This window comes from Struthio camelus, chromosome 3 (assembly GCF_040807025.1).
Source record: "Struthio camelus isolate bStrCam1 chromosome 3, bStrCam1.hap1, whole genome shotgun sequence".
Taxonomy (NCBI): Eukaryota; Metazoa; Chordata; class Aves; order Struthioniformes; family Struthionidae; genus Struthio; species Struthio camelus.
Genome location: NC_090944.1, coordinates 49,316,461 through 49,330,005, shown reverse-complemented (window position 1 = coordinate 49,330,005; position 13,545 = coordinate 49,316,461). Strand labels below are relative to the sequence as shown.

Here is a 13,545-nt window from a genome sequence, read left to right as displayed (position 1 = left end):
TTGTTTTTAATATGCAGGTGGAACTTTGCTGTGTATGAATAAACTTACATCCGAGTGTTTAAATGAAAACGTTATTTACTAGCAAGTATGGGGTGGGTCAGAATTTTAGAAGAGGTGGATGGAAATCTTGTCTAATTCTTCAGAGGCTAAGAAGTCTCTTAATTTGCATATATTGCTTCCAGTTGTGGAAGCATGTTTTTTTTTATATAGCTGACAAGAAATTATTCATTTAGCATATTGCAGCTGACTCATAAATCTGAAGGGAGAAGAGCATAGCTGTTTTAAGTGGCTTGTCAAAGGAAATCTATTCATGATAGACCAAGCACTTGCACCACAAGTCAGAACTACAAAGGTATTGGAAGAGCTGAAGGTGTATAATCTTTGTGTTTTGGGTTTAGGAGTTTGCTGCCAGATATGTTCAGCTGTTTTCAGACTGCTGTATCAGTGTTGATTGAGGATGTCTGTATAATTCTTAGTATCAGTGTGATTTACTGAAAACTCATTACATGGTAAGTCCAGATCTGTGTGTTATCGGTAGAATAACTACTTTTCAAATGACTTGGATTACCTGCTTTGGGGACTTGGAACAGTTTTAAAGCAATCTTTTCATTAAACTGTACTCCTTTCTAAATTTAACTTACTGCCTGTCAGCTTCTGGTTACATAGAAGTCTTTTATATCATATAGTTTGTACCATTTCAACTACATGGAGAAAAGTTTTAGTGGAAGTGTAATTGAAACTTCAGCTGGTGATGTTTTAAGATTTCAGGGAAACCATGCCTTTAATTCTTATGAACTTTGATTTACAAGTAGTGAGACTAGAGGTTCAGAATTATGCACATAGGTACAGTATCTGAGTACTCTTGTCTGCTTGCCCGAAATCTGTCTTCCCTCAATATTGGGATTATTTTTTCTATTTTACCAAAATTTTAGAAACAGAAAATCTCAGCTAGGTCATCATTTCAGGTCTTCTGTTGCTGAAGACAAAAACCGGACAGAAATAAGGAGCTCTAATTTTCGTTGTCTGCCTCTGGAGTTCTCAGCCCCTTTCCTCCTTGCTCCCCATTTTAGGGCTTCATTCTTTTGTTAAACTTGCCAGTGTAGGAGAGCACACTTTTGCTTCTAGGTGGACCACTACATGAATTCCAGCATCCTGATGCATCTCCTATAGTGTGTTCCAGAAGATCCTTGTTCTGACTTGATAGAAATATGTGTATCTCTTAATGATAATCTGAGACTGGAGCAGACGTAAGACACCAGCCAGTGTGATTGTCTCTGTACCTCAGCTGATCTTATCCTTTGACATACTAAGAGTTGCTCTGAATAAAAAGGGATGTCATGTTTAGCACCCAGTCACTCCTGTGCTGCTCCCAATTAATACGTAATAAACAGTCTTCTGCCAGATTAACTATAATGTCACCATGGCTGTTTATGTATTGTAACTATGGCGTGCTTAATTTGTGCCTGTATTGAAAATGAAGCTGCATTCATCAGATGACTGTTTTTTTTTTTTTAAGCTGCTGCTTGTACTGCCTTCAACTTCACACTAGCTGCTTTCCCTAATCTCAGTGCTTTTACTGTGACTGTCTGACATGATGAATTTTATGTGAAAGGCGTGTTCCAACAGGTGACTTTTCTTTAAGAGGAAAACATTTGGCTGCTTGGGTACCGTTCAAAAAGTATTATATGAAGTTTGGGTTCCTTGAAGAGCAGGCTGGTACCTAAAAATGTTTTGGAGAGCCTTTTCAAAGGTTTTCCGGAGGGTTTTGAGTGAAGCAGAAATGGGTAAGCTTCAGTAAACACTGAATTCTTTGCCCTGCACTTTTTAGTGGCCACATTGAGAATACCGTTTCTATTTATAGGGAGCTGGAGTCTGTCCAAAAGCAAAGCAAGTCGGACGGTTGGTTTCACTTCATTAAGTTGCAAGTAAAGATTTTGGTTAACCTATTTTTAAGTCATCAGTGTATAAATTCTTTTCAAGCAGATCTGTTATTGTAAACTTAAAAAGCAGCATATACATCCTGACAGACTGTGTGCATGTTGATTCTTGTATCTAGATATGAAAGGGTATAACTGTAATACTAGTTAGCATTTTTCAAGGCTGAAAAGGGAAGTTTCAAGTCAGCCTGTGTGCTGATGTTTGAGATCTGCCTGTGACTAGCTCTTGTACTGATCTCTGAAAAGCAGCGAAACCATTATCAGATTCTAGTTAGAAGCTATGTTTTGTGACAGCTCACTCCATTTGCAAGTTGGGAAGTGGGAAGGATTAGCTGTGTAATCCACGGTCGGGAGGAAGAAAAATGAGGTTGATAGTGTATTAAGAGTTTGTTCTTGTTCTGAATCATTGCTATGACCTTTGTATTGGAAGTAATTAAACATTTTTGCCACTTTCAAAATTCTCTGAGATGAAAAATATGAGAAAGAATGTTTGGCTGTAATACAGGCATCTGGTTTATTCTTATACTACACCGCTGTTGTAGGCTCCCTGAATTTCTGATAGTTTATCTTAAAGGACCGAGTTCTCACGTCCTTTTTTAGTATCTGAAACTAGTAGGGTAAAGAGGTGTCAAAGAGTAGCAAAATATTTTACGGATAATGCAGAAAATTGGTGTACCGCTTAAACAATAGGTAATTTATTTTTCAGGTGTAATTTTTAACAGTTTTGCTGGAATGTGTGGGTCTTAAAAAGCAAAATATAATTATTAATTCAGAGGTGAGGCTTTACACTGTTACAGTTTCAGCTCTAGTACCACACTGCAGACATTATTGGGGGCTTTTTTGTCATGCTCGCTTTTCACGAACATTGCAGACAGCGGGGGAGCTTTCTTGGAATATCTGCAGAAGACAGTATACGGACACTTGTAGAAACTAAATATTAAAGCTATACATCTTTTTGTGCTTTACAGGTAAGGCTTACCGTATATATACTTCTGCTATGGCATGCAAGGTGAATTTGGGGTGTTTACAAACATCAGTAGTAAAAGCATATGAAGGGGCCAAATAATCCACTTGTGAATTGAACATTTATCTGCAAGCAGAGAAAGCTCAGTGTTAGAAGCGCCACGTGACACTTACACATCTGAAATCTCTCTGCTCTTACAGATGTTGATACAAAACTCTGCAATGTTAAACTCTTCTCAGGCACGTAGGACTCCAGACAAGTCCAGCCTATTATCAATATCAAAAAGCGTACTAGATTTGAGAGGTATGAATAGGTTTTTTTGTTTGTTTGTTTGTTTTTTTAAACTGTCCAACCTTCCTACCCTCCTTACTCAGGAAAAGTAAACTACATGGCAGTCTTTACATTATTTTAGACTATTATTTCCCTTTTATATGTTACAATTTATGAGGTGCAAGTACTGAACTAGGGATTTGATCCTGAGAAACCATATATCACATAGTAAATATAAGTGATGTTAAGCTTCAAAGTTCACTTTATTGGTTAAAGGGAAGAAAAAGCCAGTAGGTACCCGTTTTAGTACTTATTTTTAATGCTGTCTGCCCCTTTTCATAGCTTAAAAGCCATGTGCTGTTGAGGCTTGCTCTTATTTCCAAATACTTTACCCTTAAAAGGTTTAAAAGTTACAGTTGGAGTGCTGGCTCATCTTGCATCTGGGGGTGGGGGTGTAGAAAAGGGGCAGAAGGCAGGTGTGCAGAGCATTTGGCTGCACGTCCTCTTGTTGAACAGTGAGATGTTTGGCTGTTCTGCGCTTTACTTTGATTTTTCAGGTGTGTTTACAACAGAAATAGGTCAGGTTCAGAAAAGAGAGTCTGTGGAGCTGTACTGAAATTTCACATTTTCCTCACTAAACAATTTATATGCAAGATTTCCAAGGAGCAGATACTAGGGAGTTGTCCTATTTAGAGGGCTCTGGCTTGGTCTCTGGAGTTGTTTACTCCCTTTTCTTGGCAGGCATAAGAGAGGAACTAAGGGTTCTTTTGCAACAGCCACACTGGGGTCCTCAAAGTCTTGTGCTGCTACTGCCTGAGTGTTTGCCATTACTATTCCCAAGTTGTATGTTTAGGCAGTATAAAGACCGATAAACTTCTCATCTTCCTCAAACTCTGAAGTTGCTTGACAACATTTGGAACTGGGCCCTTTCTTAATTAAGTACAGCAGATAGTGTTACTGTATCTTTGCCATCCACTATCTCTGCAACTAGGGCAATCACAAAAAATAATGACTAAAGTCCTTATCTTCTCTGATGATATCTAAAAATCTAACCTATCTTATATCCGTTCCTCTGTAAATATTAAGTTCTAGGGGTTTTTTTTGTAGTGGGACTTACCCATGTCCTATTACAGCAGATCTGCTGTTATGTAAATGATTCACCATTCAGAGCTCCAGGCTGCAGTTTTCTACTGTGCTTTTTAGTGTTTTATGAGGAGCAAGTCTAAAGTTGCAGGCAGGTGTGCCAATGCAACTAAGCAGAAGCATCTGGAATCTAGTGACAGCTGAACACAACACACTGAACACAGCATTTAAATCCCTCAGGAAGGTCTGTAATACTCCACTCAGCTGAGGCAGTCTGGGAGGTTTTTTTTGGAGGTGAATGGTTTCCTAGAGTTAACTAGGAGCAATTAGTATTTGCTTTTTTTCTTTGCGTAGGCTAGGATGCATAAAGTCTGAATACTTTTCTCTAACTGTAACCCTTTACTAAGTGATAAGACTGACTTAAGTCCCCACCCATCCATACTGCTGAAATACACATCCTGCAGCCCTCAAGGCAGTTTATCAAAGTATGGCAGATGTATACGTCGTTCTGGAGGGAATACAGCTTTTTCCATGGTTGGAAAACACGGATATAGGGCATCAGCAGAAACACATTTGCTCTCTGAGCCGAGTCTGTAAAAGCTGCAGTGTCGCTTTTAAATGTCAGTTAAATAAATAAAAATTTTTAAAAAGCCGCTTGACAATCCAGGAAGCAGAAGAACGTGGCTGTAATCAGGTGTAGACTTTCCTTAACACAGCCTGTGCTCCCTTGGGAGCCCAGTACTCCAGGGATGCCTGTGGATTTTCCAGCTCTTTTGCACAGCACTTTGCCTTTGTGGCTTACGTTGCAGTATCAGGAAATGATCTTTGGCTGACCGTTGACGAGGAATAGCAGATCTTTGGCTCCTTCCTGACTAAACAACCTGACTAAACATCCATAAGCAGCTGCGAGCCATTCCAGTCCTGTTCCTACAACCAGTACAGAACTGGTAACCTGCAGTCAGGTATAGACACTGCTCCATAGAAACTCATCTGGAAGGTGCTAACACTGTGAGCAGCATGTTCTTGTTGCACCGGGCACAAATGGCTTAGAAGGTTCTGTCCATCAAAAGCAGAAATTTTCACATAAGAGCTGTCAGCTACACAGTGTTTTAACACTGTCAACCACCAACTGCTTTATTCTCATGTAGCTGTTTCCCTTGTCCTACTGTACAACACCCGTCCTGAAAGAGAAAAGCAGTTACTCCCAGTGCCATGTTCTCATTTAGCCTATGCTGACATAAATTCCACTGGCAGCAAATTTGGCTAGTACTAACTAGTTAACTATGAAAAGGGAACAGTTTTAACAGTGTTTTAAAACTGCAAAAGCAAAGGGCATAAACATGTATCTTCAAAACTACTGTCCCTTTGTCCTCATGAACAATCCTTTAAGGGTTCTGTGACCAGGACTGGTTTGTGGGTAAAACACTAGTTACTTTGCAAAGTATGTTGTTGATGCTGAACATGGAAGTTAGTTTACCATCTCTTTTTGTAGCATAGTAGGTTGATTTATTTTTAAATGTTCAAGGAGCCGGAAGGCATTTTGTAACGATGACTCAAATCCCATCAGATTATGAGCAAATTAACAATATTGCTTCATCATTTCTGTAGCTTACATATCCAGTGTTCTCATGTTGCCTTGGTAGCTGGAATTATATCAATATAGTCTTAACTATCACACAAAGATTAAAAACTGGTAGAGCAAGCATATTTGAAACATGAGTAGTGACAGAGCAGTAAATCATATATGGAGGCTATTTTACAAAAAAAAAAAAAAAGAGGTAGCATTTTTTTTTAACAGTTCATCAAGGCAATCAGAATACATCTTATAACAGTCAGCCGTCTTTGCATACTGAGTCAAAGTCAGTATTACCAAAAACTAGTTTAGTGAGAACAAACCCATTGCACCGTGTTATAAAGAGCCTATTTATTAAAATTTTGGAGGTGCACACATAACATCTCTGTGGTCTTCCTTTATTGGCCACTTAACAGCCTCCCCATGTCAACCTTGCCACATGATCAGTTTTCTGTTTGCTGGGCTTTACGAAGCCTAGGAGTTCCAGTTCTGAAACAGCTCGAATAAAACGAGCACTGGAGACGTCAGTAAAGGAAACTGCACATGCATTTTATGACATGAATTGCTGCAAACACCATTCTCTCTAGGAGGGAAGATTTTTAAGTCACGGTGGAGGCAGATTACACAAAATGTTGAGTCGAACACTAAAACCATGAGAAATAAGGGCAGAGCATGGCTTAGGGCCTACAGAAACACTAGTACTCAATCTAATCGGTATTTCTCCTGCTACCTGCATACAGTGTGTCAGGTAATAATTCCTTTTATCACTGCTAAGAAAAGCTTAAAGCCTACAAAGATACGAATTTTGCAGTCTCTCAGAGCAAGAAAGAATTTTGGCTTTTAGGCCCCTTGACAAGAAAATGGGAAGAGAGATAAACGGATTTTTTTTTTTTTTTGAGGTTTTGCTGCCACCTTCTCTTTACTCACTACTCACTGTACCTTTCTTGCTGCGTTCCTGACACAAAGCTCTACATTTGTGAGTTAAAGAGATAATTTAGTTTTGTGTTAACTACCAGTGGACCTTGTAAAAAAGGAAAGGCCTTATACTAAAGGCAAAATAGGTATAGCTACATAGTACATAAATATTCTTCCTGTAGTTAAACCTCCTTTTGCAGAATTACTCAGCTCTTCTCTGTAGCAGGAATACTATTATTGCTGGAGTCAGTTCTCAATGCACAGGAGGATGCATTTCAAAAATCCCGGTTCGCTAACCCTGTAAGCATTTGAATGATAAATACATTTAAGAGAAAAATAAGAAAGGATACTGGATAATGTCATCCACCTGGTCCGAGGCAGCTGCATCTGCATTTGGTCCCTCAACTGCCATCACCACAGTTGAGAAGGCCTAGAAAGGGAAAAGCAGCACAGGTGATAGGTCGAATACATTTCACAAACAGGTAGAGCTGCATATAAAATGATAAGCTCCAAGCTGATCATTATCACTTAGGAGGAACGAGCTCTTGGAATGAGGTTAACTCCATGCAAATGTCAGTTCAGCAGCAGTCAAAAGAACAAGCAAGGTTAGGTGTTACCAGGGGAGGAGCGCAGAATGGAAGAGTTCACAGAGCGATGTTCTTTCTTTACGTGCCTGCGTTTTACATGCTGACACAGTTCTGTTCCCTGACCTGTTCTCAGGAGGAATATAGAACTGAAAAATCTTCGCAAAATGAGACTGTTTAGTCTGGAAAATGAAGATAAGTGAGCTGTGAAGAGGTCTATAAAATTCTGAGTAACATGAAGAGGCTGGAGAGGGATCTGCTGTCCACTTTCTTTTCCAATACACAAACAAGGTAGCAACAAAGTGTACTCAGAACAAGGAACAAGAGAGGGTTCTCTACGCTGCATGTAATTAAGCTACAGAATTCCTTCCCACAGGATGCTGTGGTTGCTAAGAAATTACACTGGTAATGTAATCCAGTTAGGCTTATAAAATACAGAGAAACTATTCTGGTTTAGGAATTTTTAGACCTAAAACACGGTTGGTTAGCTGAGGAGTATTTGCAAAATGTATCATGTATGTGCATATCCTGTTCTTATACTCTCTTTCTGCTGTCGGTCACAGTAAGAGACGGGATAGTGGGCTGGAAGAACTTGGGGCTGGGCTAGGGCTCTTCCCTAGCAGAAGCATTCTGCCCAAGAGCCCCACGCTTCAGTAACAGCACTCGCTGTTTCCGTTGAAGCGTCACACAAGAGTTAAAGGGGAAGAAGGTAGCTTTGTGAGGCATAAAATCTGATCTGCACTGAACACAAGATAAAAGCAGAAGCAAAGATTTTCATCGTAGAGTAATAATGCATGTAATAAATGATTCACAGTAGCCACAGAAAAGACTCTATAGGCTGGTGATCTGGAGATACTGTGTGTGCTTGCAGAGGAGGGACTGAGGTATGCAATTACTTCAGCTGTCCAAAGGGGCACTGAAGAAAAGCAGACATGCTGAAAAAAACATAAATCAGTAAAGTACTGAAAGCAGTATTAGGCACTGTTTACATTGTCACATACCTCTAACCAATCAACAAGATTGATTAATCTGCCACACTCCAAATGAAGCTTATACGCTATGCATATGTCAGGGGCTTTGTTAGAAATGGATCCTCCGTCACTTTTCAAAGCTTGATTCTGATGAAAAGATAGAACACAAAGGCAGTAATTTTGATCAGCTTTTAATCTTGAACAGTCTCTAGGGCTAGATATCACATTACTTCAGGAAATTCACAGCTAGTTTTGTAACCAAGTATTTACTGTTTGTGTGTTTAATGGCGCAAATGGTTGATGGTGCAAAAAAAAAAAAAAAAAAAAAAAAGGCACCACAATCACCAGAAAAATAATAAAACATATCATTCAAGAAGAGAAAAAAAACCCAGCTACTTCACTCCTAGTTTTTGCTGTACAATTTAAGCTTCTCTAGTCTGCATTTTTTCTGTTTTTCTACTCTATGTTTCTATTCTATAGATTTCTATTTCTACATTTTAAGCATTCTCTATTCTCTATTCTAGTGGTAGTGCTCATCTGATTAGGCTTTTCCCATTTCTCTTGCTAGTTCTATTTACATATCGGAGAAATATTCTGTTCTACAGATTCAAGAAAAAAAATCAAGATTTTGTCTCTGCTTTTACTGTAGAGTAAACAGAAGAGAGTGTCATCTTTCTCCCCCCACAAAAAGAACGAGGAAGTGTCTGCATAGATCTGTAATGTGTACTAGGAAGTATAATTGCTTCTCTCATCTCAGAGCTTTATCTTTAAAATGTAAAAATCATTCATCTCTGGCTTGAAAACCAGCACCTGTAAGGCAAAAATCTAATTTTTCCACAAACTATTCTCTGTGTCAGGAAATCCTGGTTGTCAGCACCTGTACCATTTACTTCAGCAATAAAAAAGCCACTTGAGCGAGAAACAAAAGTCTCTATTGCCACAGCAAATTCTGACATTTGACTTCAGTTCCTAATTTTGTTCACAGTTTTCAGTTTCATTCACTCTAAGAAGCCAGTTCTCTTAACATGAAAACCACCACTGGTCATTGCTTTCAGTTGCTACAAGTTCTTGCTAATATGATTTTTACATGCTAGTAGAATACATCAGTTATTTGCAGCGAGTTTATAAAGCCCTAGCAAGGATAGGCTATCGTAAGTGTTCCAGCATAGGAAAGAAGGCTGGGCAAAGAACTCGACTTTGTTCACACAATCTCTAGTTTACCTTTTATATAGATCAGTTCCTGCAATCTGTGAGACTGAGATTCATGTTTGGATTCTAGCATTTATGAGACATACAGTTTTCAGAAACTCAGTCTAACAATTTTCAAGTTTATATATATATTCTGTGCAAGGAACACAAAAGCTGCAGACATTAACCTAACATCTGTCAGTTCAGTCCAGATGGTCTCCAGATAAATTCACAGTTTAACATGGATAAATCCTCAAGACGTCACAATCTAGACATCCATCTACCAGACTATATGATTCCATATACTGCTGTGTAACCAGCTAGCACAGATGTAGCTACGCGTTCTGGCTCATGTAAAGGCTCACCACTGCCCAAAGGGGCAGCTGTGCACACCTTGCTTTCTCTTTTCTGCTCCGCTACTTCTCCTGACTCTGTGCTTTCCTACCACTCACCCTTGCACTAACTCTGGCACTCCTGGACACTTTGCATTGCTTTTCTCATCTTAGGCAAATGACTGTCTGCCCATTATAAGGCTGTGGTTTTAAGAAAAATAGAGGGACCATGACTTTTCCCTTTTCTGAGGCAGAAAGCTGTCAGAGCTGCCCAAGATATATCAAGATGCTTCACCCTAACCATGCCTTGCCTTCAAGGCCAGATCAGTTATCAGAGCTAAGGAAGAAAACTTCTAGTGCAACTGTATTCTCCTGGAGCAGTCTAGTCCTTAGAAATTAATATATAGCTAGACCACACGCAGATGCTGAGAATTATCCAAGAAAGATATTACTGACTGGCACTGCAGGGTCTCTGGCCAGCATCTGAAAGAATTCAGGCTTACTGGTGATAACGAGACAAAGTCTTTACAGCGTGCCCTGGGGAGCTACAGTTGTGTGCAGCGAAACCTCAGCTTCCTGTGGCAGCAGCACATGAGCTGCCCCTGACAGGAAACAGCTTCGCTGAGGAGCAGGAAGTTGCTCTAGAACAGTCACTTGTGAAACTGCATATATAACCCAGGGGTGCTGTTTCAGAAAGAGAAGAGACTGGGAACAACCTAAAATCTGTCCATGAAGGGTTTCTTTCTCTCTCTCCACCCCCCCCCCCCCCCAAAAAAAAAAATCCTGTTGCTCAGTATTCAACATTAGAATCTTTCCTGGAGGAACAAACACCAGCATCTTCTTTCCCTGATGTGAGAGCTTAACCGTAACTCAAAGATGTTTCTTCTGCATCAGTGAAAATACCTTCATGGATAGTAGGGTTCATTCGTTGAGCTCGAGGAACTTTCCTGCCCAAGGTCAAGAAGAATACTCGCACTGCCATCTAAACCCCAGGCAGATCCAACATTCAGATTTCTTTGTGCTGAACACAACAATACTAAGCAGTGCCTAGTTAATATACGAAGTTACAATTTCTTGGATTTTCAAGGGATCAACAAAGACAGAATTGCACTTTTTTGTACACATTTTTTTCAATATCATCCTTGTTCACATGTTGCTAAATAAATGACTAGTTTTCCCCGAGAAGTCAATCACATTATTAATCATTTGCTGGTACGCCACTGAGGCGGATCCTTTTCTACCCCAGCCTTCTGGTAGGAACAGCTCTGGAGAACTTTCTTCTGGTCATGTCCAAGAAAAGTACAAGCCATGCAGAAGTCATGGATACTGTTTAGAAAAATACTTCTTTGACTCACGTGGATTAAAATGCTGCAAAGTACTCAGCCAATACTGCTCCTATTAGAAACTATGCCAAAACCTTCACCATCTACTCAAATAGCAGCAGAGCTGTGTTAAAAGAAGTCAAAGAACAAAGTGCAAGATGACAGATATAAAGGGCTTTAAGTCAACTTATTAAGGACAATACTCAGTAAACACGTTAGTAGCCAGATTTTGCTAGCTCTCCTAAACTATGTCTTTACAGGTTTTATGAAAGATAAATTACTGAGATTCATAGCAGGTCAGCTTAATGGTAGCCTGCTAAATAACTACTGTTTTGACAAATAAGTTCTTTACTTTAAATAGTTTTTAGAAGTAACGTCTATACACGCCAAAACTGACAACCCTCATTTACATAAAGAGAGGAGGCATGGCACCAACAAACCCAATACAAATTAGGTTGTAGATTGCAAAGACTGATCTTCATCAAGTACGGTTCCCGATAATTAAATGTTGGCTTTGACTCAAATAAACTCACACACAGCTATAACCAACATTTTCTTTAAAACTGCGATCGCACTATTAAGGGAAATAAGAGGGCACAAGGATGGCTCCAAGTAGCATCTCTAATCAGGAACAAAACAGAAATGTATGTTCACTTCTTCTCCAAATCCAGCTCTATTCCTTTCTTTTTTTCCAGACATCCTGAGAATTTGATATATGCAAGAAGTAGAAAAGGGTCTGCTCTCCCCACTTCTAGATAAGATGCAGGTCTAACTAACAGAATCAATGACAGTACTTTTCTTGGACTAAGAAAGGACAAGCTGTCAATACACAGATATTAACATAAAAGTTTAGCCTCCCCCACCCCACCCCCCCCCCGCAAAAAAAATCTACCCTCCTTTAAATATGCTGTATTTAATCTATTCCAAGTTTCACCACTCTGCCTGAACAGAGCCTCCACCGTAGAACAAGTCCACATAGTGAGGACTAAACACCAGTCCTGTAAAGGTAAAGTCCCTGGAAAGAGCCACAGATACTGTTTTGTTTTGTTTTCTTTTTTTTCCCTGTGTGGACACAGTCATCCCATTCATAATGGAAGACAAAAAGGCTTTTCTGCTATGTCTACAGGAGAAAAGAAAAAAAAAATCACAACTAGAATAAGCTCTGGAAAACAGCATTCCCATCCAAAACTCTTTCCATAATCAGCTTCCTCCTTTCAGCCAGACTAGCTCTTCGCAAAGTCCTCAGCTGCTTATCAACAGCAACTTGTTGGTTCCCTGCAAAACAGTTGAATGTGTGCCAAGCTTCATGAAACAGCAAAACTAAGACATGCACATCATCCTCGTGTGCAGCCCTCAGGAACTGCTCCAGCACCACTTGTTTCTTACCTTCAAGTAGCAGTATGGGTTATTCAAAGCTGTGTGAAGTGCAATCCTTGGGGCAGCATTCAAGTGCTCACGCAGAGCACTGGCTGTGTTGAAATACATTATCTCATGCAGAGTCTTGTGGTCTGAAGGTGTAAGGTAATTTCTGAAAAAGCAACATGGGAGATGGGGGAAGGGGAAGGGGAGACAAGATACAAGCTTTACCTTAAGGGAAACAGTACTCCACCGCAGTCAGAAGACTACAATAATACTATGTTTCTCAACCAGCGCAGACAAATCTCTAAAAACTGAGATTAACAGCGCTGAAATCAACTTCCAAGCAGGGAAGTTAGTGATTATCAACTCCACCTCTTAGATTTAACTTAGAGCTCTCGTTGGGTCAGTGACAAATTCGAAAACAGGGACAGCAAGCTGAAACACCAACACCAGTCATCTACTCTACTCCACGGATCTTACTTATCCTTCTTGAAGTCTCCTAATGAGTCTCTGCTCATCTTTGTCTTCATACCTGAAGCTTTTTTTCTTGGCACAATCATGGTTCTGTCGGCTTTTCTGCCCCTACCCTCCCATTCTGTTCCACGCTTTCAAGGCCGCCCCAAGGCCATACAGTTAAGAAGTGCCTTCATCCCTTTTTTCCCCTCCAAGTCTTCGAAATTTTCTTCAGCAGAGCTGCTTCCAAAACCCCATCTGCTCTGCCTTGCTTGCTCAAACAGATCCCAAAATGGATATCACGCTTGACACCTATACAGTTCCATAAGCAGAACAGATCAGCAAACATTAGGGTAAAAGCTCTGACTTTATTTCACCACATACACTTAAGCCTCCCTCAACTTTATCCTGTAGCCAAAAATAAACAGGTAAATTTATGTGCCAATTCCTTGTATTAAGCTATGGAAGAGAGATTATTATTTTTAGAGATCTCATCCAAGAAGGAATAGGAAGGAGAAAAGTATGTTTCTTACTCTAAGGACTGACACTTTTGACAAGATCTCTTCCACTGTTAACCTGTTAACAAACTTTCTG

At 39.8% G+C, this 13,545-nt stretch overlaps 1 protein-coding gene across 5 annotated transcripts in view; it reads right to left on the bottom strand.

Annotated features, from left to right (window-relative positions):
- Positions 1 to 4,131: 4,131 nt before the first annotated feature.
- Positions 4,132 to 13,545, bottom strand: part of ORC3 (origin recognition complex subunit 3) — a 47,255-nt gene continuing 37,841 nt past the window's right edge. For 4 of the 5 annotated variants that reach the window (XM_068937739.1, XM_068937740.1, XM_068937737.1 and 1 more), the window contains 4 exons: positions 12,526 to 12,667; positions 8,328 to 8,444; positions 7,093 to 7,172; positions 4,132 to 6,342 (listed from right to left, as the gene is read on the bottom strand). In XM_068937739.1, the coding sequence (XP_068793840.1) occupies positions 6,237 to 6,342; positions 7,093 to 7,172; positions 8,328 to 8,444; positions 12,526 to 12,667 (445 nt within the window). In that variant the 3' untranslated portion in view covers positions 4,132 to 6,236. Of the gene's footprint in view, positions 6,343 to 7,092; positions 7,173 to 8,327; positions 8,445 to 10,721; positions 12,415 to 12,525; positions 12,668 to 13,545 lie in introns of those variants that run through there. The other variant, XM_068937741.1, reaches the window with a different exon arrangement.